The sequence below is a fragment of the Patiria miniata genome, unplaced genomic scaffold (genome assembly GCF_015706575.1).
Source record: "Patiria miniata isolate m_02_andy unplaced genomic scaffold, ASM1570657v1 HiC_scaffold_20, whole genome shotgun sequence".
NCBI lineage: Eukaryota > Metazoa > Echinodermata > Asteroidea > Valvatida > Asterinidae > Patiria > Patiria miniata.
Genome location: NW_024037059.1, coordinates 14,009,301 through 14,031,543, shown reverse-complemented (window position 1 = coordinate 14,031,543; position 22,243 = coordinate 14,009,301). Strand labels below are relative to the sequence as shown.

The 22,243-nt window shown below is 40.4% G+C and overlaps 4 protein-coding genes and 2 non-coding genes across 9 annotated transcripts; 3 read left to right on the top strand and 3 right to left on the bottom strand.

Moving 5' to 3' along the window:
- Window positions 1-327: 327 nt before the first annotated feature.
- On the bottom strand, window positions 328-3,663 carry LOC119727471 (histamine N-methyltransferase A-like). Of its 2 annotated transcripts, none has more exons than XM_038199359.1 (3): window positions 2,802-3,663; window positions 2,167-2,490; window positions 328-1,195 (listed from the first exon to the last, which is right to left on the bottom strand). In XM_038199359.1, exons 1-3 carry the CDS (start codon window positions 2,998-3,000, stop codon window positions 825-827), a joined length of 894 nt encoding a protein of 297 aa, XP_038055287.1. In that variant the 5' UTR covers window positions 3,001-3,663; the 3' UTR covers window positions 328-824. The 2 variants fall into 2 exon arrangements, with proteins under 2 accessions (XP_038055287.1, XP_038055289.1); XM_038199361.1 differs by having other exon boundaries at window positions 2,807-2,892.
- On the top strand, window positions 2,819-11,935 carry LOC119727469 (ryncolin-1-like). 2 transcript variants are annotated; one of them, XM_038199357.1, is made up of 3 exons: window positions 2,819-2,879; window positions 10,870-10,940; window positions 11,281-11,935. In XM_038199357.1, exons 1-3 carry the CDS (start codon window positions 2,874-2,876, stop codon window positions 11,918-11,920), a joined length of 717 nt encoding a protein of 238 aa, XP_038055285.1. In that variant the 5' UTR covers window positions 2,819-2,873; the 3' UTR covers window positions 11,921-11,935. The 2 variants fall into 2 exon arrangements, with proteins under 2 accessions (XP_038055285.1, XP_038055284.1); XM_038199356.1 differs by lacking the exon at window positions 2,819-2,879 and adding an exon at window positions 9,446-9,777.
- Window positions 3,969-7,786, bottom strand: LOC119727470 (histamine N-methyltransferase A-like). Its single transcript, XM_038199358.1, has 3 exons — window positions 7,515-7,786; window positions 5,323-5,646; window positions 3,969-4,924 (listed from the first exon to the last, which is right to left on the bottom strand). Exons 1-3 carry the CDS (start codon window positions 7,723-7,725, stop codon window positions 4,566-4,568), a joined length of 894 nt encoding a protein of 297 aa, XP_038055286.1. The 5' UTR covers window positions 7,726-7,786; the 3' UTR covers window positions 3,969-4,565.
- On the bottom strand, window positions 11,888-22,222 carry LOC119727467 (sodium/glucose cotransporter 4-like). Of its 2 annotated transcripts, XM_038199354.1 has the most exons (14): window positions 21,200-22,222; window positions 20,644-20,715; window positions 20,448-20,552; window positions 19,983-20,042; window positions 19,535-19,639; window positions 18,234-18,420; window positions 17,100-17,311; window positions 16,386-16,521; window positions 16,028-16,135; window positions 15,691-15,841; window positions 15,321-15,489; window positions 14,960-15,175; window positions 13,784-13,910; window positions 11,888-13,638 (listed from the first exon to the last, which is right to left on the bottom strand). In XM_038199354.1, exons 1-14 carry the CDS (start codon window positions 21,296-21,298, stop codon window positions 13,430-13,432), a joined length of 1,956 nt encoding a protein of 651 aa, XP_038055282.1. In that variant the 5' UTR covers window positions 21,299-22,222; the 3' UTR covers window positions 11,888-13,429. The 2 variants fall into 2 exon arrangements, with proteins under 2 accessions (XP_038055282.1, XP_038055283.1); XM_038199355.1 differs by lacking the exon at window positions 20,448-20,552.
- Trnas-gcu lies at window positions 16,885-16,966 on the top strand. The gene has a single exon. It is a non-coding gene; the product is annotated as a tRNA-Ser (tRNA).
- Trnas-gcu lies at window positions 18,817-18,898 on the top strand. The gene has a single exon. It is a non-coding gene; the product is annotated as a tRNA-Ser (tRNA).
- Window positions 22,223-22,243: the final 21 nt, after the last annotated feature.

The window sequence follows — 22,243 nt, the reverse complement described above, 5'->3', positions numbered from 1 at the left end:
CCCTATTTGTTGAACTTTTGCACTCGGGCAGTGATGCGTCTGTCAGCTAGACTGGTGACGTCACGGTTATCGGCGACAGTTCGAGCTGCAAGCGTCGTGGCAGACGCCGCCAAGCGTTTAAAGTCGGAGAGGCCAAAGGTTTCTTACAAGAATCATTATTTCAAGTCAAAAAAATCAAATATTTTTCTTGCAGATGCAACCCATTACTGAGCTTATAACTGACATACAGAATCGTGATTTTTAGGAAATATTCAGCTCGATTGGAATGTACAATCAAACAAGCGAGTAAAACATTTATAATGAACAAAAGTCAAACTCATTTCCCAAGGCTTTGCTTTTTTATTTCCTTCCTCTTTCCTTGTAAACTAGTTCAACCATTTGGGATACTGGTTTAATAATGGAGGAATAAAATACATGTAAGTACAAGTTCTTTAACAGCGAGCCAGACCAAACAAGAAAAAACGACTTGAGGGCGCTATTCCAGTTTAACGACAGGCTGGGCGATTGCCGTGCTTAAAGTCATGGCCCCTCAAACTCTTGACAAATCATAATTGTGACAAAATTGTACTGATTAATTTAGAACCTACAACATTACCACACACCATAAACCTTTATTCTACGTTTATTTCTTTCAGTCCATTAAGGAAAATGTTTTGACAAAGTAATGCTAAAAAAAAAAAAACTACTTGTTTCGTATAGAGGTACATGTATATACATGTACTACATTTTGTCAAAATCAGTCAGTATTTTTTGTCAAAAAAGAAAACGCGTAATATAAAATAACACCGGTGGTTCTTGTTGATGTAGACATGAAACGTTTTTCGTTACTCTCGTCGGATGAGAAAAATGGAATTGCTTGCGTCCAGGTTGACCTGGCCCTCTGGTCCTCTGACCGAGCATTCTTGACTCCCCAAGAGCCGAAGCACATCGTCTCGAAACCCGGCCGGGGCGTTCTGGGCGAAGTTGACGATATGAGTCAGGAAATCAAGAAGGATGCTCCCGTCTTGGGAGAGTTGATGAGGGGGAGCATTGAAGCATGATGAGATATCGCAATATATCTTGATAGTCTGAACCTCTGCGATAGGAATGTTCAGTTTATAGCACGCCTCTTGGATGTCTGTAGACATCAGGTGTTCCCCTTCTCTAGCCAGATTGACGCTCAGATACTTCCACAGTTTTCCAAAACCGCTGTCAGCTAATAATACAAGGTAAAAGCAATATCAACTAGAGGTTGTAGGAACAACCACACGGTGTCGGGCCATGGATTACTGCAAATTTTGCCACACACATCAACTCAACTCATGCATACAAGACCTATGCGCGAAAAAAAAATTGATTACGTCATCAGATCGGAAGTTACAATAAAAGAACTTTAAACCTTCAAAAATTGCTAAAAAAATCGGTCGAAACCGGAAGTGCCTTATTATTTGAAATTGATGCGAACTTGCTTTCAACGATGTGAGTGTCTGCCTAGACAGTACGTGTACAACATTTTTACCATAGACGTCATCAAATGTTAGAGCACCCTCTGGCGGCATGTTGAAAAAGTCAAACATGGATTTAAACATGCATATTTTGAGTTGATGTGTGTGGCAAAGTTTGCGGTAGTCCATGGCCCAACACCGTGGGGTTGTTCCTACAACCTCTAGTTATTATTATTTTTTTAATCGTTATATGGTAACGAGTAATGGGTTTTCTGCACGGGTGAGCAATTCTCCCTACAGTGTAAAGATTGTACCCTAACATACTTTTAACTTGTTACATTATTTTCCAAAAATAAATGGGGAAAAAATACGGGGTGGGTGCAATACAAAGGAATCACCCAAGCTGTGTTTTAAAACATTATAACAATGTTACACTGATTTGATTTACCATAATACACGAATGTGAAAGCAAGTGGTCCTAATTGAGGGCGCGCTTTAAGTTAGTGGAAGATGTATCGCAGTTTTCGAAACCTCGGCTTCATCTTCAGTTTGGCCACTGTACTGACACGAGTACTCCAGCTCAATATACGTTACTATAATAGCCAGGGTTGTATCAGATTAATTTCGACATTAAAATGAGATACTGACATTGTTCCTAAGATTCTGGTTTATGCAAGATTTAATTGTATATGAGTCTAAAATCTGTGCATGTAAAAGGCATATGCCTATAATGCTAAATTACCTGACGTAGTCGTAATGAGCAAAAGTCCTCCACTATCCAGTTTTTCGTAAAGAAATTTGAGAGACTTCTCCAAGTCTCCACAGTAATAGATGGAGCTGATACAGCTGATGAAATGAAACTTGTCATCTTCCTTGGCGGTGGCTTGAAACTCCTGAAATGTCTGCTGTCTCCAGTCAAAGTCCACACCTTGTAGTTTGGTAGACTCCTTGCTGACTAGGTCTTGGTACTGCTGCATCATGTGAGAGTCAGGTTCCAAGATGACTGCGCGAAGCTTAGGATGCGCGCTGTCTAGAAGATGATGTAGAATTTTACTGTCGATAGTACCTGTGCAAGAATCATAGTTCAAATGATGAATTAGCAAGTATCGGCCTTTTATCCGTATTGGTGGAGCATGTGGGGTAACGGGGGGGGGGGGGGGGGGGGGGGGGAGCACCCCCCCCCCCAAGTTCAAGGTATGCCTCCCCTTTGCATTATTACGTTCAAAATTTTGGGGAAAACAATAAGCTTTCATTGTTAAAACGTATCATGAGGATCGCTACCAGTAAATGAGCCCCCCCGTGAAAAGGTACGTGTAAAAGTGGGAAACAAACAAGTAATGTAAACATAATGTTTATGACTGTGTAAACTAAACATACCGCACCCTGCTCCCACACTGAGCATATTAATGCCACCATCGACGACTGCAGAAGAGCCAAGGGAACCAACTAATGCAGGTAAATGTTCATTCATCCAATCGATCACTTTCCAAAGTCTCCCCCAACCACTAGCTTGGCGATACACCTTTATCGCTGTGATGTAGTAGTCGCCACTCGAAGACAAATCTTGCAGCTGCATGGTGGGGTGCGGGTAGCTAGGTCTGTCAGTATCACTAGCAATTCGCTCTTTTCACACTTTCGCACTGTAATGGGCATGCAGTGCCTCGATCAGGCAGCTTTACACAATAAATATATAGCCGGTTCCAGTGATTCCCGTGTCAGGGTTCAGATCACTAAACTATTTTTATTGTCATTACTGGACCAAGCCTAGTCTAATGTGGCTTTCGCGAACCCGTGAATCCCGGGTTCGTATTCATGAGCCCCCTACTAAGATAATGGCTATTTAATCAGTTGATGACCATAAATATATTCTTGATAAGCACTCAGGCTATCCCCAATGTATATGCGTCTGTTGTTTAGAGCCAGCCTGCCTCCCATCAGAATTTGAGTGATGAGTGATGCGCCAGTTAAGTGCTGGAAAGCTACCAACAGCTAAGAAAGCCACTTTAGACTGGGCTTGGTCCAGTAATGGTAAAGTTGCAAGGTCGACGCTGTGCATGCCCAATGGCGGAGCGTGAAAAGAGCGAACGGCCGGAGCAGAGTCCGGTGGCGGTCAACCGATGGTTGAAGAGGCAATGCATGGGCTCGTAAAGCCGGATTTAATCGTGCAATCTTTGTTAAGATTATAATCGAATCAAGGACAAAACACAAAGTATGAATAGCACCAGCTTCTGTTGAGTCCGTGCGTGTTGCCCCGCCGACTCAATGGAGTACAAGTTAGTGGTTATTATTATTATTATTATTATTATTTATTCGGCCAAGATTTGCAACAAACATATGCAGAGAATATGACAATGTAACTCTACAGAAGACAAGAGTACAAGTATAAGAAGTCATGAAACAATACAAATAAGTGTGAACAAAAGCAAGGAGGTATGAATAAAGGCAGCAATGATAACAAGGCAAGGTTGTTGTTTCAAAATAAGACAAAACAAGAACAGAACAAAACCCAAATTAAGATGGCCAGGATTAATAAAAGTGATAGTCCTATAGTTCATGAGTTCTGATAACTTTTGCGTGTTGATTTCATGCATGCTTTGGCCAAGTATAAATAAGTGTCCCAAAAGTCAGCATGCGCATGAAGTTATCAAATAACGAACTTTGTGGAGGCTCATTGGGAGTAGAGACATTTATCGGGTACACAAAATCAAATTATTACATTTTTACAACAAGCATTTACGGTTACTGAAAAATAAAGAGTGTAATTAGCATGTATCTTTATGTAAACAACTAAATTTACCACCTTGATGAATACGTGCAGCAATACTCTTATCCTTGAACAAAATAAAACTTTTAGCGTTTAGAAAAAAAAAAAAGAAATTGGCAGTAGACACTTTACAGGTGAGCCAAAATATCGGGGAGACAAACTCATCTACACAAAACCGATGGTGATAGTACAAAAAGGAGGAAAATGTCATACTATAATCAGAAGTGGTTTTAATACCCCGGTACCATCCAGTAAGTCAATGTATAGCCTCACCACATCCACAAACAACATACTGTTTAGTAAAATTGACTTGTGGTTGATTCAATAACAAATCTGTGAAATTACACAAAATAGAACAGTGACTTGTGTGCATTCCATCACTGCTTTCGTATAAGAACAGCAACATTGCTTGCATCCAGGATGACCTTGCCCCCTGATCCTCGGACCGAACACTCTGGACTCCCCAAGAACCGAAGTACATCGTCTCGATACTCGGCCGGGGCGTTCTGGGCGAAGTTGACTGTGTGGGTCAGGAAATCAAGAAGGGTGTTCCCGTCTTGGGAGAGTTGATGATCGAAGCAGGGGGAAATGTCGCACTGGATGCTGATCTTTTGCATCTCTGCTATTGGTATGTTCTGCTTCTTACATGTTTCTTGGAGGTAACAAGATGTGAACTGTCTCTGGCTGATGGACGTATTAGAGAGGTGCTGCCACAGTTTCCCTAGTCCTCCCTCCGCTGGAAAGAAACAAATCAAACAAAATATATAAACAAATTACTTGTCATAAAATCACCAACACAAGCTGAAAGACATCAATAATTGGGAATTCTTAAATGTATTAAAGGAATGTCGTTCTCAAACGAAAAGGAATAAAAGCTTTCATATAAGTACATGACGTGGCATCAACCATAAAATTAATATTGGCAAGCATATTGCGTCCATCAATACATCACGATTAAGCCACCAACACGAAAGTATGTACTTTCACAGCCCCCATCCCAACTCCAACATCACAGAAAAAGAGATCAAAATGTATGCCTGCATTTTCGCCTTCTATAAATGTAGCAACGTCAAGCTAGCGCTATGAATACCTCAAAGTAGCGTGATATTAGTATAATGTTATAGTATAAAATACCTGACAGAATCGTAATGAGCAAAAGCCCTCCACTATCCAGTTTTTCGTAAAGAAATTTGAGAGACTTCTCCAAGTCTCCACAATAGTAGAGGGAGTTGATGCAGCTGATGAAATGAAACTTATCATCTTCCTTGGCGGTGGCTTGAAACTCCTGAAATGTCTGCTGTCTCCAGTCAAGGTCCACACCTTGTAGTTTGGTAGACTCCTTGCTGACTAGGTCTTGGTACTGCTGCATCATGTGAGAGTCAGGTTCCAAGATGACTGCGCGAAGCTGAGGATGCGCGCTGTCTCGTAGATGGCCCAAGATTCTGTGGTCAACTATGCCTGTTAGGAGACAAGAGTACATGTTCTTGTATCCATGTCACTATGATAGATTTACTAAATTTGCATCTCGGATCATAAGCTCTAGTCTACTGCTCCCTCCCCAAAACTTAAGAGGGAAAAATGTTGCAACGTGACGCCAATTAATCTTCATATATCAACTCAATGAATCTGGGACCGAGAAACGTTTCCAATTTTGTTAGGAAATACTCGAAACATTTTCTTGACTCTCCATAGACTTTGTACACAATCGCGGAAGTGGCGTCAGGTTGCAATATTTTTTTCCCTTTTATGAACAACTTGCGCGCATCTGCTCATAAAAATGACACGAAAACAGAGCCCTCGTTGCAAACTTTTGTCGGTAAAAAGAAAGTACGTCTATGTTTCTAACCAACTCGCTACGCATTTGGAAGTTCAGATTATTACCTGTAGAATTGTTATTTATAACAGATATATGATGCACGGGGAAAAGGGGCTTTTTTCAATCCAAAAACGGGCGTAAAACATCAAAATCGGCAAAGTCAATGGAAGTCAACACGATTATTGATCATTTTCCGGTGGGTTGTCTCATACAATTGAACCGTTCAATTGTGTGAGACAACCCACCGGAAAATGATCAATACAGTCGTTCTCTTTGTCCCACAGACTCAACTCGCACTTCTGAATAAACTACATGAAATTTCCTTTCCACACATTATAAGAATAATTTTGATTGGAAGAGTGGACGAAGGGGCTTTTTTTGCTTCCAATCATGGAACGTCTCTTCTCTGGACCATAATCCGATTATACATTTGTATTTACTCTTATGCAACGTGTCTCTGTAGTCTGGCTCCATGCATAATAACCACGCGTGTATTGGTAGGTTCAAGGTTGAACGGGGAACAAGGTCAGGCCACGCGTTCAGGCTCGCCGACATTATTAGAAGCACCGTTGGAACTGTTCGTTGTGTCCTCTTGATAGTTCGTTTTTCACCAATTCAACGCCTTCAAACTACATTTTCCAGTGCATGAATATGCCTTCATACCATAGGTTTTCTGTTATTTTCATAACATCCTCTGGATATCGGCAAAACAAGTCTTTTTGCAGTTCATGTTTGTCGGACCATAGCATATTAGTTCATAGAGGGGTGTATTTGTGCATGGATTGCGTTATCTCGCCTTTATAGTGCAGTCTATATACGTATCACATTTTTAAGTAGTTTGCTTATTAAATCTTGTATACAGACCATTGTTTGATGTGCTGCAGAAAACATGAGTACTTTTACATTGAAACTTCATATAGCTGAACAGTTTTTGACTTTAAAAAATGTATTGTGCACTACAGCCCGGTTCATACTCCACGCGAATGCGAAGCGAATTGGACGTCATGAAAGATTCGCTGCGAAATTCGCCCAAGTTAAAATATGTTCAACTTTTACGAATTCGCAACGCGAATACTTGCCATCACGTGACAAATTCGCGTTCCCGAGTCGCTTTCGCGCCGAGTATGAACCGGGCTTATGTACATGTACATGTACATGTACTGTGTACATGTACATGTGTACACCCATGGCCCGATCCATTTGAACTGTTATCACGCAATGAATGTGTGGGCTGTGTTTACACAAGGTCAGGGCCCCACGCACAGAGTGTCCGTGGTTTATTGCACAAATTCAGGGCAAAGTTGTTCATAGAGAGTACAAATTTAGTGCATGAGTCAACTACTGTGTGGGGATGGTCGCTACATGGAGCTATGGTCGCTATAAGCATGGAGGTAGAATTCTACCTCCATGCTATAAGTATCATTACCCTTTTTGAGTTAGGTAAATCATGGAGGTAGGGACAGCAACAGGTTCACAACCTATAGCATTAATATGGGGAACGTTACTTTACCATCTCCAGCGCCGACACTCAGCACGCTGAATGAATCCTCCTTCTGCAGTGTAACATCCATAGAAGTAGCCATTGCATGCAGGTTTCCATCCACCCATTCGCAAATCCTCTGCACCCGTCTGCTCTCACGATTGTACAAGTCTAAGGCTGTCACGTAATAATCAGCATCGTCGGACAAATGTCGCAAAGATTCTATACTCGCGCCAGCCATGACTGTTTTCTACGGAAGTGTATTTAGGACATGACCAAAACAAAATTTCCGGCCCTCTATTTCGCCCGGGCGGATTACTATTTCGCCCGGGCGGATTACTATTTCGCCCGAGCGGATTACTAACTCGCCCGGGCGAATTACTTTTTCGCCCCGCCGGGACGGATTACTAATTCGCCCGGGCGAATTAGTAGTCTGCCCGGCCGGGAGAATTAATAATCTGCCTTGGCGAATTAGTAGTCTGCCCGGGCGAATTAGTAATCCGCCCGGGCGAAATAGTAATCCGCCCGGGCGAAATAGAGGGCCGGAATTTTTTTTTTTGGTCATGTCCTAAATACACTTTCTTAGTACCGCGTATAAATATATCGTCCGTATAATATGCGCGCTGTGGTCCTGTGTAGTGCGCCCTCTGTTGATTGAAAACAATTGTTTTACAAAAGTATTCATTAGTATGATTACACACGTACACAAACAACGCAGATAGTAACGTCTTGCAACCAAGACTAGGTGAGTCCCTGCAAAGTACCCGTACCCATGCATGAACTTTTGACATTTGTGGGCAATACAGATCGGTGTGCTACTAGCTGTGCTACTAGATGCTTTCAGCATGAGATGAATGCGGGTGCATTCGGGTTGTATCACATGTTGAATGTTTTTAAAAGGGCTTTTGTAGTGATTTTTTACGCGTTCTCTTTTATGGGTTTAAACAGGACTGGTATAAACAACAAAAACATAGGTTACATTATTTTGTTTTCGGAAATTGTCTGAGTTATCTGATTTGTTATGGGATTCTATGAGACGGCTACAATGCGATGATTTGCTGCCGCATGCCGTTTCTTGAATATAGGCCCTTATACTATTTTTTTAAAGTACTCTTTCTTAAAACCTTGGGAAATTCAAATTATTACTTTTTATAGCCTGTTCACTTGAAATACCGTATTTTTCAGAGAATCTAAACGTAAAAATTGTATATTTTAGGCGGGCGTGAAGCTAGTCACAATGTGCTGACTAGCCAGTCCTCTGAATAGGCAATAAACCTATTTAGTAAGCCATTTTCACATAAAACTCGCAAGGCTTGAGACCTTTTCCCATGCTTTAGAAATCTTGCAAAAGTTCCCGGCCATCATCATGTGAAAGGACACAAATGCTTGAGAGTGACCAGCATTCCTGGTGAATTTAAGCCATGGTGGAAGACTTCACTGCCTGCTAACTTTATATACCAAGATCATTATTTTATGCACCAATAGCCAGGCAGAGGAACAATAGATGACCATAAAACCGAGACTAGTCTTTCTTCTTAAATTTCACAAGGAGCGCAAGTATATTTAGGACAAAGTTACTTCTGCTAGAGATGGCTATTTCACAGTTGTGTTTTTCTGCCTATACATGATGTCTCATATTGTTTGTCATCCTTGGTTTGATGAACAAGCGATACAGTGAGACTGCAAGGTTGCAATATTGATCATTATATAAATTGGCACTTCAGCAAGTTGCATATCATTATTGCAGTTGTGAAACCGCTCGCCTGTGATAATTTACATCGATTGTCTATATGATGGAGGAAACGGCGCCTTGAGTGATGTGAGATGGACCGTTGAGGTAGGAACGGATGGACCAATCAAATTTGTGCACGTCTGGACTCTTTCACTGAGATAATGAGATGCCTATATATCACTCCTTGTGTGGCGGTTGATCGAGAGACAACAAAATTGGCAATTTTTCCCGACTTTCAAAATGTTCGTCACCGGATTGTCACGGTATCTGAAAACTTTTCCCATTGCACTAATGGTAGCCTTTGCGTTTGCTCACACAAGTTTCGGTGGCCAACCCATGTGTGGGTATGTCGACTATGCTTTGGCTTCTCCAAGTTTCAGTCAATCCATCGCGAAGACGCAGAAACTCTGCTTCAATCTGTGTCTTGATCATCCATCATGTAAGTCCACTAACTACGTATTAAAGACACGCCAGTGTGCTCTCAACAATGCATCGCACTTGGACGGCACTCGGAGGCTGAAGATGAGATCTGGCAGTTTCTACGCGTTCAATGAATCGACTGTAAGTTTTAAATGTTTCGTCTTAAGAAGAATTACGCATACGTTTTATTGCGAGACGTTTTGAGCGGAAAATCCCAATACCCTGCGCGCACAGAGGCCTACGCGCTCACTAACAAACACATATAGGCCTACACCCGATGATCGCAATACTAGTGCAAATGCAACATGCATTGCTTAAGGTCGATAACTGTATACCACGTCATAAAAAAAGATTTAATTTGGTTGTTAAATAGGTCCTTATATAACCCTAAAAGGGCCGGTTTATTTTGACTATCTCTCAGCCGTGGGGCCGGATTCCGCCCCCCCCCCCAAGATCTCGGCCATCGAGCGACGAAAAATTTTGAAACTCGGTAAACGATCGACTCATCATGAACATACCCAAGAAATTTCATGACTACATGTATAGGTCAAAGGGTTTTGGAATTATGGCTAAGTAATTATTCATATGTACGAATAGTAATTTTGCTCTGTGTACAAATATGGGAAAATTCAGTTTTTACCGGAAAATTTTTCAAAAGATGCGCAAGGCTCGAGGCTAAAAAGTCATAACAGCTCGGGCCGCGAAAAAAAATTTCAAAGCTATCGCGGAAAATGTTGAGGTGGGGGCGGATTCCGCCCCGGCCCTTTTAGGGTTAACTTCCCAGACATGAGTACTTGCACTACAAGTATCTACATCTACATCTACATCTGGATTCTCTAGCAAAACGGTTGATCCGCATCCCACAAGATTATCGGATTTAAAATGTATGAATTTAGTCAGTATGGAACGCCTCCAAGCGTCCAAATACCCCTCAACGATTTGGTCGTTTGAACACTCGAAACAGTTGCCGAAGCGTCTGTCTATGAGCAATTCGCTGAAATGGTATATACTGTCTCTACTTAACTTTTGGAAGAAAAAATCGCAATTACTTCTCCGCAAGACAACAAAAGGACACGAAATGAATTTCTTATGTTCCATTCTGTCGGAGTATATCTTTTGCGGATTGCGTTATTAAATTACAATGCATATGGATTTACATTTTTTATTTTGTGGAGGAAAAAAGATTATCTTGAACACACAAGTGAATTTACTTTTAATTTTTTTTTCTCGTAGGTTGACTGCAGCATTTCTTCAACAGAGATCCAACCTAGCGTGCTTGTCGACAATGCATGGATTAAAAGGAGGTAAATGAGTAAACGGATAATATACAGTAATTTGTCAGTCAAGTTGTCACTGTATACCAATCGGTGCATTCGCTCAATCTCGCACTTTTTTGTGTCGGCTTGTACGATGTTCGAGAGCAGAGACTCAACATCATTTAGGCTAAAAGTCTATAGGCCCTTATGCGTTTCTTGAGGATATCGAAATCGAATTAATAAACAACTTTTAGAGTCTAACGTTGCCGAATAAACAAAGAGACTTTCTTCCTGTAAATTCCTGCGTGTTTTCCTCACAAATTTCTCGTTTATCGTCGTCGTAATTGCTATACCATAACTTAATCATAGTGTTTGTATTACTTCACAGTTGCCAAGATTTCGCAATGGAAGGCCATGTTGTGAGTGGTATCTACACAATCTATCCTACTGCACTCAGCCATGGTCTCCAGGTCTACTGCGACATGGAGACTGACGGCGGAGGATGGATCGTCATTCAGAGGCGTCAAGATGGTAGTGTGGACTTCTACCGCGACTGGGCTGACTACCAGGTAGGCTTCGGCGACTTGTCTGGTGAGTTCTGGATCGGGAATGACATCTTGCGTAATCTGACTGAGAAGGGAACTTGGCAGCTACGGGTCGATTTAGAGGACTGGGACAATGTGGCGGTCTACGCAGATTACGGACAATTTCAAGTTCTCGGCGATAAATATAAACTCTGGGTCGGTTCATACATTGCAAACAGCACGGCGGGAGACTCATTGAGCAGTCACAATGGTAAGTATTTCACAACGAAAGATCAGGACAACGACAATGGCGTTTACAACTGTGCTGAATTCTCTAAAGGAGGATGGTGGTATGACAACTGCTATCATTCAAATCTCAATGGCATGTACATGTACTACCAAACACAAGGTGATCCAGCTTCTGATGGTATTGTGTGGAGTTCCTGGAAAGAAATGTTATCTCTGAAGAAATCGAGTATTAAAATCAAACGTTTATTGGTCTGAGTAATTCCAACAAAATCATTCTCGAAATCAATGATACCAAGGTGGAGCTGAGTTGCTCCCCAGCCCCAAAGTTGGAATTTATAGAATGGAAAACAGCTGAAAGATACAATAATTAAAGTGTTAATTTATTGCACAAGTGTTAATTTCGGCACATTTCGCGTTCAACTGCACATGCACATTTAACACATTTATTTTTGAACTGATTTTTATTTTTATTTTTTTTGCGAACAAAGTATTCGTATAATACTCTGGATTTTACGTGTACGTAAAAATAAAACAGAAAGAAAATTAAAATGAACTTGAGGTAATGACTAAAAATGTGACTAATGTTAGTTAAATTGCTAGAAATTTCTAGGGAAAAAACAGTCGCACCGGATACGTTTTTATGGCGGTATAAATTACTATGATCTTCTTGTTTTTGGTGAAAAGACTTTAAAAATACTTGTATCATTCTAGTTAAATTTATTTTCATTTTGCTGATTTGTGAATTTTAATCATGTTTATTACAGTTTTAACGAGAATGAAAGAATCGGGAATAATTAGCTGAGAAATTAAAAAAGGTAGAAGAGAAGGTTTTTAGTTTTCTTTGTTTCTATTTTGCAGGAAATGTGAACATAAATTAATTACATATTTGTAGCTGTGATAGTTGCCGTAGATGTTTTTTAAATAAAGCGCGACAGTTTGTTGATAAACATCTTGCACGACATGTTCAAAAGTGAGAATGGATGGTAGGTATGAACAATCGTTCTAAGTCGTATAATTGTATAAGCAAATTGCATTTATAAGTTTATGGGTTTATTGTTTCGATAATGATTTCTTTTTTCAAAGTAATGAACAACCAATTAATAACAAACTCTAATGTGTCGTACTCTATCAGACATGGGGCACAATGTAATAGTTTTAAAACAGGTCTGAAAATTCCATTGCTAACTAGATCCCATTGATTTTTTTAGGAACAGTCGGAAACTTGACAAGGGCCATAGTTATTTCCATTTGAAAAAAAAAAACTATACAAAACTGAAAACCTATCCGAGCATAAAATGTCAGTATTCATTATTCCCCCAGAGGGCGTCGACATTCTCAATTTTCCAAACCTCTCTCAATGCAATTTAAACAGATTCGCTCGGGGGGGGGGGGGGGGCTTTACATGTTTCTGGAGCAATGCATAATAATGTAAATTAAATCATGTTTAATAAAATGTAATTAATGTTGCACCGTGAAAAGTCATATAATGTCATAATAAATGCACTATAAGAGAAAATAACTGTTTGCATTTTTTGTCATTTTTTTGTTACTTCTTCACCTGGCCCCGTGAACAACCATTCAAGCCATATCAGGGTTAAAAGACAGGGATTAATGCTTTTCAAAATATCATGTAATTGATATGATCTTTATTTTACCGTGTATGGTTTTCATGTACGCTGAGCAAGATGCCTCTTAAGCGTAACAACAAAACCCGTGGCTACTTTTTATCATTTCACTAATTAAGTTGAAATTTAACTGCCTTCATCATGCAAATAATCCAAATGCTAAAAATCCAAGGAAAAGAACGACCAGGCAGACCACATTGACTACTCTGGCCCACTTAGGATCCTCCTCCAATGACGTCATCCGTTTCTCCATTGCTTCTTTGTCGTCTGGTGTCGGTTCATCTGAAGGCGACGATTCAATGCCGCATACAAAGTTCCAGATGCGGCGGAGACCAGACGGCGGTTCATCTACGAAATTTCATCATTATGCAATAATTTCAGATGTGAAAGGGTGGGGGCAACAACAAAGTCCAGTTCAAAATTGAATTATATATAAATGGGAGATGTAATGGTTTCATGAACTTTAATCAATTGAGGATTTATTTGGTAATACCTGTATGTTCTGCTGCAGATTTTTCTCTTTTCTTGAGTTCTCGTTCCCAGTTTTTCTCGTTCTCCTTCTCTGAAATGGGTTTTCGGGGTAGTTCACTTTTCCTAGTCCACCAAGTCAGCCTTATCAGCTGTTACAAAAGATGTTTCAAATCAGTTTACGTACATAATCCACAAATGATAATCCATTCATTGTATCGTTCTACCGTACCTTTTAAAAAACATCATCATCACCATAATGGTACCGGTGTGGACGGTAATTCTGTCACCCGGTAAAGTGTCCGGGGGGACAGAATTACCTAGGTAAAAGTGTCCCCCCTGTCCCGTTAATTCTGTCCCCCTCCAGGTAATTCTGTCCCCTCCAGTTAATTCTGTCCCCCCTGGTTTTGCACGCATAAGTTGTTATATTGATGTTATTATAATAAATTCAGCGCACAGGTATACATTTTTAGATTGTTCCACCCTTCATCAATAATTATCAAAATGAAATTAACGTTTAGATGTTAATCAACCGATCTATGTTTCTGCAAGAAGGCACGCGTAGTAATACTCAATCTATCGCTAGCGCGCGCACGCGCATCATCAGCCGCCGATACGCGTGCGACTGTCATGGCGGACTTCAATGAGGAGAATTGGCAAAATTATACGCGTGACGGGTCACCGCGCCGCAGGCCTGCTGCTGGTGCACTGTTGTCCCCGTCCCCGGCCGCGGCCCTGGCGCGGCCCGTAGGTGCGGTACACTCGCGCGCACGCCCACCATGCAAATCGTTCGCTCCCGAAGTCGTCATCCAAACGGGAGTTGTGCTTTGACGTAAGCACCATTCCCGAATTTAGCAAGGCGCCGTGCAAAAACAGTTAATAACGTCACTAATATACAGTCTGGGTGCTAGACTTGTGACGTTGCACGGGGACACATTTACCAGGGGGGACACATTTAACGTCGTGCAGGGGGGACAGATTTAACTAGAGGGGGGCAGGTTTACCTAGGTAAAAGTGTCCCCCCGGAAAGATTTACCGGGTCACGACCCGGTAGATCTGTCCGGGGGGACACATTTACCAGGGGGACAGAATTACCTGCCACACCGGCATCACCACAAAGGCCTTATCACCACCAAAATCACATTTCTCTCTCGTTATCACCACTAGCTCACAGCACTCACGTCATTTCACCAAATTTCACCTTATCTCGTGGAATCCTCTTCGTCAAGAGACTAATGACGACGATAAACAACACTGTAGCTGCATAGTTCATCAGAGCGAAATGCAGATAATGTATTTTCTGAAGTGCTAGAGGGCGCTCGTCCACCCCACCGCAAGGGGGCGCTATGAAGACAAAATCGAGAACCATCCAAGTGCAGCCAATAACTTCGCCAAGCAATAAGCCCCAGAAAGCACCCTGGAAGAAGAAGTAAAAGAAACCAATAATAGTCTTTAAGATAGTATCAATACAACTACAAACAAGCTTAACTGTAGTAGATTCTTGGGCATACCCAACCTACCAAAACTGACCCTCAAAATATTCCCTTCACAATTGTACCAACCTGCTCGGTCACCCTTTCGGAGAACATCCCGGTGGTGTAGACGGCGAAGATCGGTGGTGACATGTAGGACGATATGGACTGGATGTAGACGAAGAGCTGACCCGAACCGAAGAGTTGAATCAAAGGCAGCCATAGAATGCTCAACACTGCCAAGATCAGGGTACACAACCTAGGTAAGAGAATGTAGTTGTGGAAAAAAAATATCCTGAGTTTGGAGATGTTTGACTGCTGTTGGATAACCATGACTCATTATCGTTTTAATGAACTGTCACGAAATAGAACAAAATAGCGCCCCCATATTATTATGACGTCCGAGATTTCAAAAAGGTAACGAATTTTCAACGTTTCCAAATCTGTATAGTTCAGCTACCTGCCAACAATGACTAGTTCTGTTTCCGTCGCTAGAGGTCGCACTTTGACCCACAAATCCAACGTAATGATAGAGCTGGCACTGTTGAAGACGGACGTCAAAGAGCTCATGAGTGCTGCTAACATGGCCGCCATCATTAAGCCTTTCAAACCTAGCTCACAAGAAAAAGGTAAACAGGCAGTTAAATTAATTGATGCGATGTGAAATGATGGTACGAAATTTCTTAAATACCCAAGTGGAAACTATATAGGTCTAAAGAGTAATCCGGATAATTAGGCTTATGTAGTTCGTCTTATCAGAACTTCAATTAGACCTGGGATGATACCAATAACCATACCTGTTGGCATGAGTTTGAGCAGAAGTCTGATGTAAGCGATGTCCGAACAGCCGTTGGGGTTTCCACAAACCTTGGTACAAGTATCAGAGTCCTGACAGGCTACATAATCTGAATGATATTAATTTAAAGTCAAACAAATGTTATTAAAAGTGCATTTACCCGTCAAAATTTTGACAAAGTCTATTTTTTTTTACCTCAAGCACTGTGTAGTGTTACCAAAGTAATACAGCTTGTATCATGAGGAAAGTGAAACAAAATATACCTTAATATCAGTTATTCCTTAAAAAAAAAAGCAAGATCTTGACTTCTATTTATAATGATAGACAACTGTTTTATGTGTCATTTTCTCTGAACCTACCTGGCCATAGAGCCCTGCTGATCATGCCAGGATAGATCATAAGAATCATGGGGAGAAGCTTCAGCACGGCTGCTAGGAGGGTCCCAGCCTTGGAGTGAGTCACATTCTTCGCTGATAACGATCTCTGCACCAACACCTGTAATACGAAAGTTTTGTTTGTTGAAACATTGTTTAAGTCAAGCTGGGATAATTAATTTATAAGTTCCATTCCATTCGCTGTAAGCATCCTCCATGCTGGAAGTATTTGGTGTGTCATTTTCAAATAATAATGTGTAAATCCTTATTGAAAAATTCCCCTATTTCCAAAAATGATACGGTTGACAAAAAAAATTGTAACGATTCAACGGCGTGATGAACTACGTCAATTTGAGGTACATGTGATAGCATAAACTCATGCAGCAACGTTTGCTTAAAATGAGAATAATTTAGACTAATTCAAAGGTTTGATTATAGACTTTGCATTACGTCTGTACTGATGGAGAATTTGTGAACTACCGTAGACGAGGTGGCCGAGTGGTTAAGGCGATGGACTGCTAATCCATTGTGCTCTGCACGCGTGGGTTCGAATCCCATCCTCGTCGTTCTGTTTTTGTGTGCGCGTGTGTGTGTTTTGTTTTTATCCACCTGTTTTGTGTATAGTGTTTCACAATAAAAGTTTCCCAGAGTTTATTTTTGTTGTACTTAAAATTGAAATTAAACTCTACTTGAACCAACCTGATTGGTGCAAAAGTACCAGGCAGACAGCAGGAAGATACCGAACAACACGCCGGGCCAGGGCAGGTCTGAGGTGGTTGCATCACGGAAGATGTGCCAGGATTCCTCGGTTGGTATACCGCAGGAAGTGTTGCCTGCTAGGAAGGTGGGCGTCGGTATACTCGTCATGAATTTCAGGTACAGATTTTCCAGACCCCCTATTTCAATAAAAGCTGTAAAGAAAACCGTTGATTTATTCTCATCATAATTGTCATAGTTCCAGGGCCTGCGTGGTTTCATCTTCTCTCAACTTCAACCATCCTTCACTGTATTCGATTCTTCATGTAATATAAACTATTTTCTATTGAATTTGTCTATGCCCTTGGACTTTGTACGGTGATCCTACTGGTAGCCCATTATGACTATTGCTCAGAAGCACGAGTTGTTTTTCTGTAATAATTCGTCTGTTTTGTGTAATGGCATGCAAGGGCGGATCCAGAACACAATTTTTTTTGGGGGGCCAAAACAATTTTGGTCCTCCCAAAATGTGGGTCAAAAAAATTACGGTGTGGGGTTCGGGGCCCGCTTAAGGGCCCCGAAAATTTTTTGGATTCTAGATGCTCTGTGGTGCGATCTGAGGCAATTTCTGACCACTTTAACCAATGTTTTTTGAGGAAAAGATGGTGGTGTACTCATTGCATGCCTTTATTGCGATGTCACATAAAAAAAAAAAATTGGTTTCGTTTTTTTTTTTGGGGGGGGGGGGGGCATGGCCCCCTTTGCCCCCCCTGGATCCGCCCTTGATGGCATGCCTGATACAAGTTTTCAAGGTTTTGCCACCTGTAGTGGCCTCTATATCCTGTTCAATTCTTGGGTTTTTTTGTCATGAAGAGGAAATAACATGTGTTTGTACATTATAGATTAATTTTACTCGACTCCTGACGCTGATTCGATTCTACAAAATTGCACCGATCGATGACAATACCAAAATACACGGCGCACAAAATTGGACGCGTAACAATAAGATAGTAACGTCTTGAACGAAGACTACTGCCTTAATAGTATACCAATTTAACAAAATTGTGAAATGCCCTTTTTTAATTTGGGAAACAAAAATCATGTAACTTTACAAAACCCCTCCCTTTTTGAACCTACCAATCACCGACAGGACTGTTGCCCCTCCTATCATGATAACCGACTGTAAAGCGTCCGTGTAGATGACCGCAGTTAGCCCACCAGCTACCGTGTAAGCAGCGGTCATGGCCAGCAGAAGACAGACGGATAGATACAGGTCCCAGTTCAGGGCTTGTTGGATGATTATTGTACCCGCGTACATCTCAGACTAATATGGGAAAGATAATGACAGTTTTTAAATAAATAATACATGTTTGCAAGAGCAAGAGGGGTATATTTAACGACTCATGTATTATGGCCAGAGAAAGTGATGAATATATTAAACCAGTACAGTTACGTACCTTAATAACTACTACAAATTATTATTTTGTAAAATTATTATTTTGTTGATGTTAATTTAATATGAAAATATATATAACAAAATAAATCAATTGATTTAGAATGTATGCTTCGTTTTCGTGGATACACTCTGATGGAATGTTACTAGTGGCGTTGTCAAAATGCAAATATTGATACTATGGTTGTTTACAACCTGTACTTAGTCTTCAACCTTTGGACCGAGATTGAATAATATTATGTATTTCGACATCAATGCGTATTGTCAGACGAGGTGGCCGAGTGGTTAAGGCGATGGACTGCTAATCCATTGTGCTCTGCACGCGTGGGTTCGAATCCCATCCTCGTCGCCATTTTAAAAACTTTTTCTTATAAATTTCAATAGAAAATGCAACAACCAATGCAAAAAAAAATAAAACAATTGTTGGTTATGTTTTGTCATGTCCAATTGCAATAGAAATATGAAGCACTTTGTTCAGTTTTTTTCATGTATGGGAATGAGTCCTTTGGACATTTAACCCTAAAGGGGCCGGGTTATGTAGACCATCTCTCAGCCGGGGGGGGGGGGGGGGGGGGCGGTAAGATCTCGGCCATCGAGTGACGAAAATTTTTGTAACTCAGCACATGCATAGAGCAACTCTTCCTAAACATACCCAAGAAATTTCATGACTATAGGTCAAAAGGTTTTCGAATTATGGCTAATTAATTATTCATAATACGAATGGCAATTGTGCTCTGTGTACCCGACGTATATGCGAAAATTCAGTTTGCGCCGGGAAATTTTTCGCTACGCGGCAACCCGTGGTCCGATTTTTATGTTTTTTGGTATCAAAAGATGCGCAAAGCTCGAGGCTAAAAAGTCATAACTGCTCGGGTCGCGAAAACATTTTTTTAGAGGCTATCGCGGAAAATGTTGAGGGGGAGCGGATTCCGCCCCCGGCCCCTTTAGGGTTAACTTTAGCTTGACTCTTTGTATCATAACTTACCGAAATATTGGTTAAGATAATGAGTACAACTGCCGTTACTGACAGCAATATCCGGAGCCTCTCGCCTCCAAATCGCTTCTTGAGGTACTCAGGCATCGTGAATACCTGTGCCAACATCAAGGACAAAAAGTGTGAGCGTCGACGGCTGTTTAATGGTTGAAAGAGCACACAGAACTTTTGCAGGAATATCTTAAAATATGTTATATTGAAAGATTTCTATTGCAAAATTCAAAAGTGAAGCATACCCATATCAATAGGTCATGAAGACATTGTATAGCCATTTTCAGATATCATAATGATGTGACTAATCTGACATTCTCGTTACGTTTTTCAAGCCAATAATTTATTGTTGTATACAAAATGGAGACTGATTCAATTGCATTTTGTTGTATCTTAAGTCTCAAGGATGATTTGTGTTGACAGAGTTGATACAAAACTGTTTTCTTACCCCTGCTGAGATGTAAACGGGCATGAAGACGAAACCAAGAAGAATTAAACAAAATAAACCCTGAGGATGAAAATGTGAAAAGAAACATAGACAATTTAATGTCAGCCATTCATGCAAGATAATTATGGCATCACACTATATTTTCTTTTTGTAGAGTTCCCTGAACATGTATCATTAATTCTTAACTTTTGAATGGGATGGCGCCAGCCTATTTTTGCAGGCATAATGCAGCCTTATTTTACTGTTATTTTTTTTTTTTAATCTGGCTGTAAACATAAGGAAACGTGTAATTAAAAATTATTTAAAAAAATTAAGCAGATTGGAATTAATTAGTAATCTACTTGCTTTCATTTCTCTACACAAGTTCTAAAAATGAAGATTTTACCTCACTCTCAATCCAATATGGCCGATTCGCGAATAAGGCCCATGGTAAAAGTAATGACAAATGACTTTCAAACAACTTACATGGAACTCGTAAGCAATAACAGCATATCCAGAGACCGACGCTGTCCCCGCTAAGCCTATGAACGAACTGCTTCCTATATTACTCACGTACAGAGACAAACCAACCTGGAAGAAACAAATGTATAAAATCATTTATCAAAAAAATATGAAATCAGAGTTTCAGAATGTGAGAAAAAAATGCAGCTTTGTTTCTTACCAGCCACCAGGACATGCTCCGACCAGCCAGGAAATAACCTTTTGTTGTTCCGCGATTCGATACCCAGGCAGACTGCGGGAAAAAAATTAAACAAAATGAAAAAATATGAAGAACTTCATTTCAGCTGTATGCGACGGACAAAGATACGAGTTATTACATTCGTAATTCCCTTAAAGATATTACCCGTGCAAGCCAGGACTGTTGCAAGCATAATCCTTGGTGTTCAGTTTGACTGAGAGCATGTAATTGAACCGAATATTAATTCAAAGTAAGACATTAATTGGACGTTAATAAGCTTAAATTTCTTTTCCAAACCTACACGTTTTTTTGGGGAGATATTTGGGAGATATTGCACTCTTCTGAACATACTAGTCACATTTCCACATTGTTGTTGCATGGTCTGCTGAAAAGTAATCGGGCTTGTTCATAGACAATCCCAACCGCACCTAATTGGTAAAAAAGGGAATTAATGTGGAGTAAAAACACATTAACGAATTCTCAGTAGACGAACTAATATTTTAACCTTACATGAAATTCAAATTCAAAGATATCTTACCCATATTCCGACAACAAGCACCAGAACAAAGACCACGACAATGATCGCGATATCCCATCCTTCTAGAGAATTGAGGGTGTCATCATAATCCAGTTCCATGATGGAGGTTTAAATCCTTATTGTAACCGGCTAGTTTGTTTTGGAATAAATTTATTTTCTTTTGAGAGATGTGTTCATCAAACATGCTGCTGCATTTTCGAGTACAATTGAACTGGCTTATATATCTGGCATGAAGTATACGGTTGGTCAACGCGATAGGTTTATCTAAGCATTAGCGTTGCATAATGTATGTAAATATTTACACTGTCCCAAGTGCGCCATTTTTTGTAACAACGAATTCAAGTTTAAAAAATCGTCAAACATTGTAACTGGTAATTTCGAAAAGACTTCCCTTTGATTTACTCTTGGCAACCTTTTTTCCTGTAAGCAATCACTTTTATTTATTAAAAACAATCATCAAGTAAGCGTTTCATTTCGTACGACAAAAAAAATTGTCCCGTCCAGCCAGTGTACAATCTGTTACCGTCTATCTTAACGGAATCATTCAAACATTTGTCTAAGCCTTTATGATTAGATTGTCGCTCAGATGAAATATTTGGAGCTCTCAAACTTGTGGCAAATCAGTGTAGTGAAGTAGAGCTAACAAACATTCCAACCACAATAAAAACACGATTTTTAAAAAAAAAGGATAAGGAAATAATACGTGCAGTGAATATCCCTTGTTATGGTGGATATATTTTTTGATATCATGTGAAAAATACAGTCGTTCAAACCATCCAATCACGGCGTTGCAAAAACAGTGGTCTGAAATTATTAAAGGGCATTGACGCATAGTGCCTTTGGTCTGTTTCGCAGGATATAAAGCTAACATTAAAATTCGCGTATCAATGATACTTGTCAGCAATAACCTACATTAATGTACTGAATGGCTTACATAATATTAGCATCGTTTCGGTTTGCGGTAACACCATGTAGTAATACTGCTTAGAAGATAGTTAGTTCTGAAAAGAACTTGTCCTGCTTATTATCAACTTTCGGTAAGTA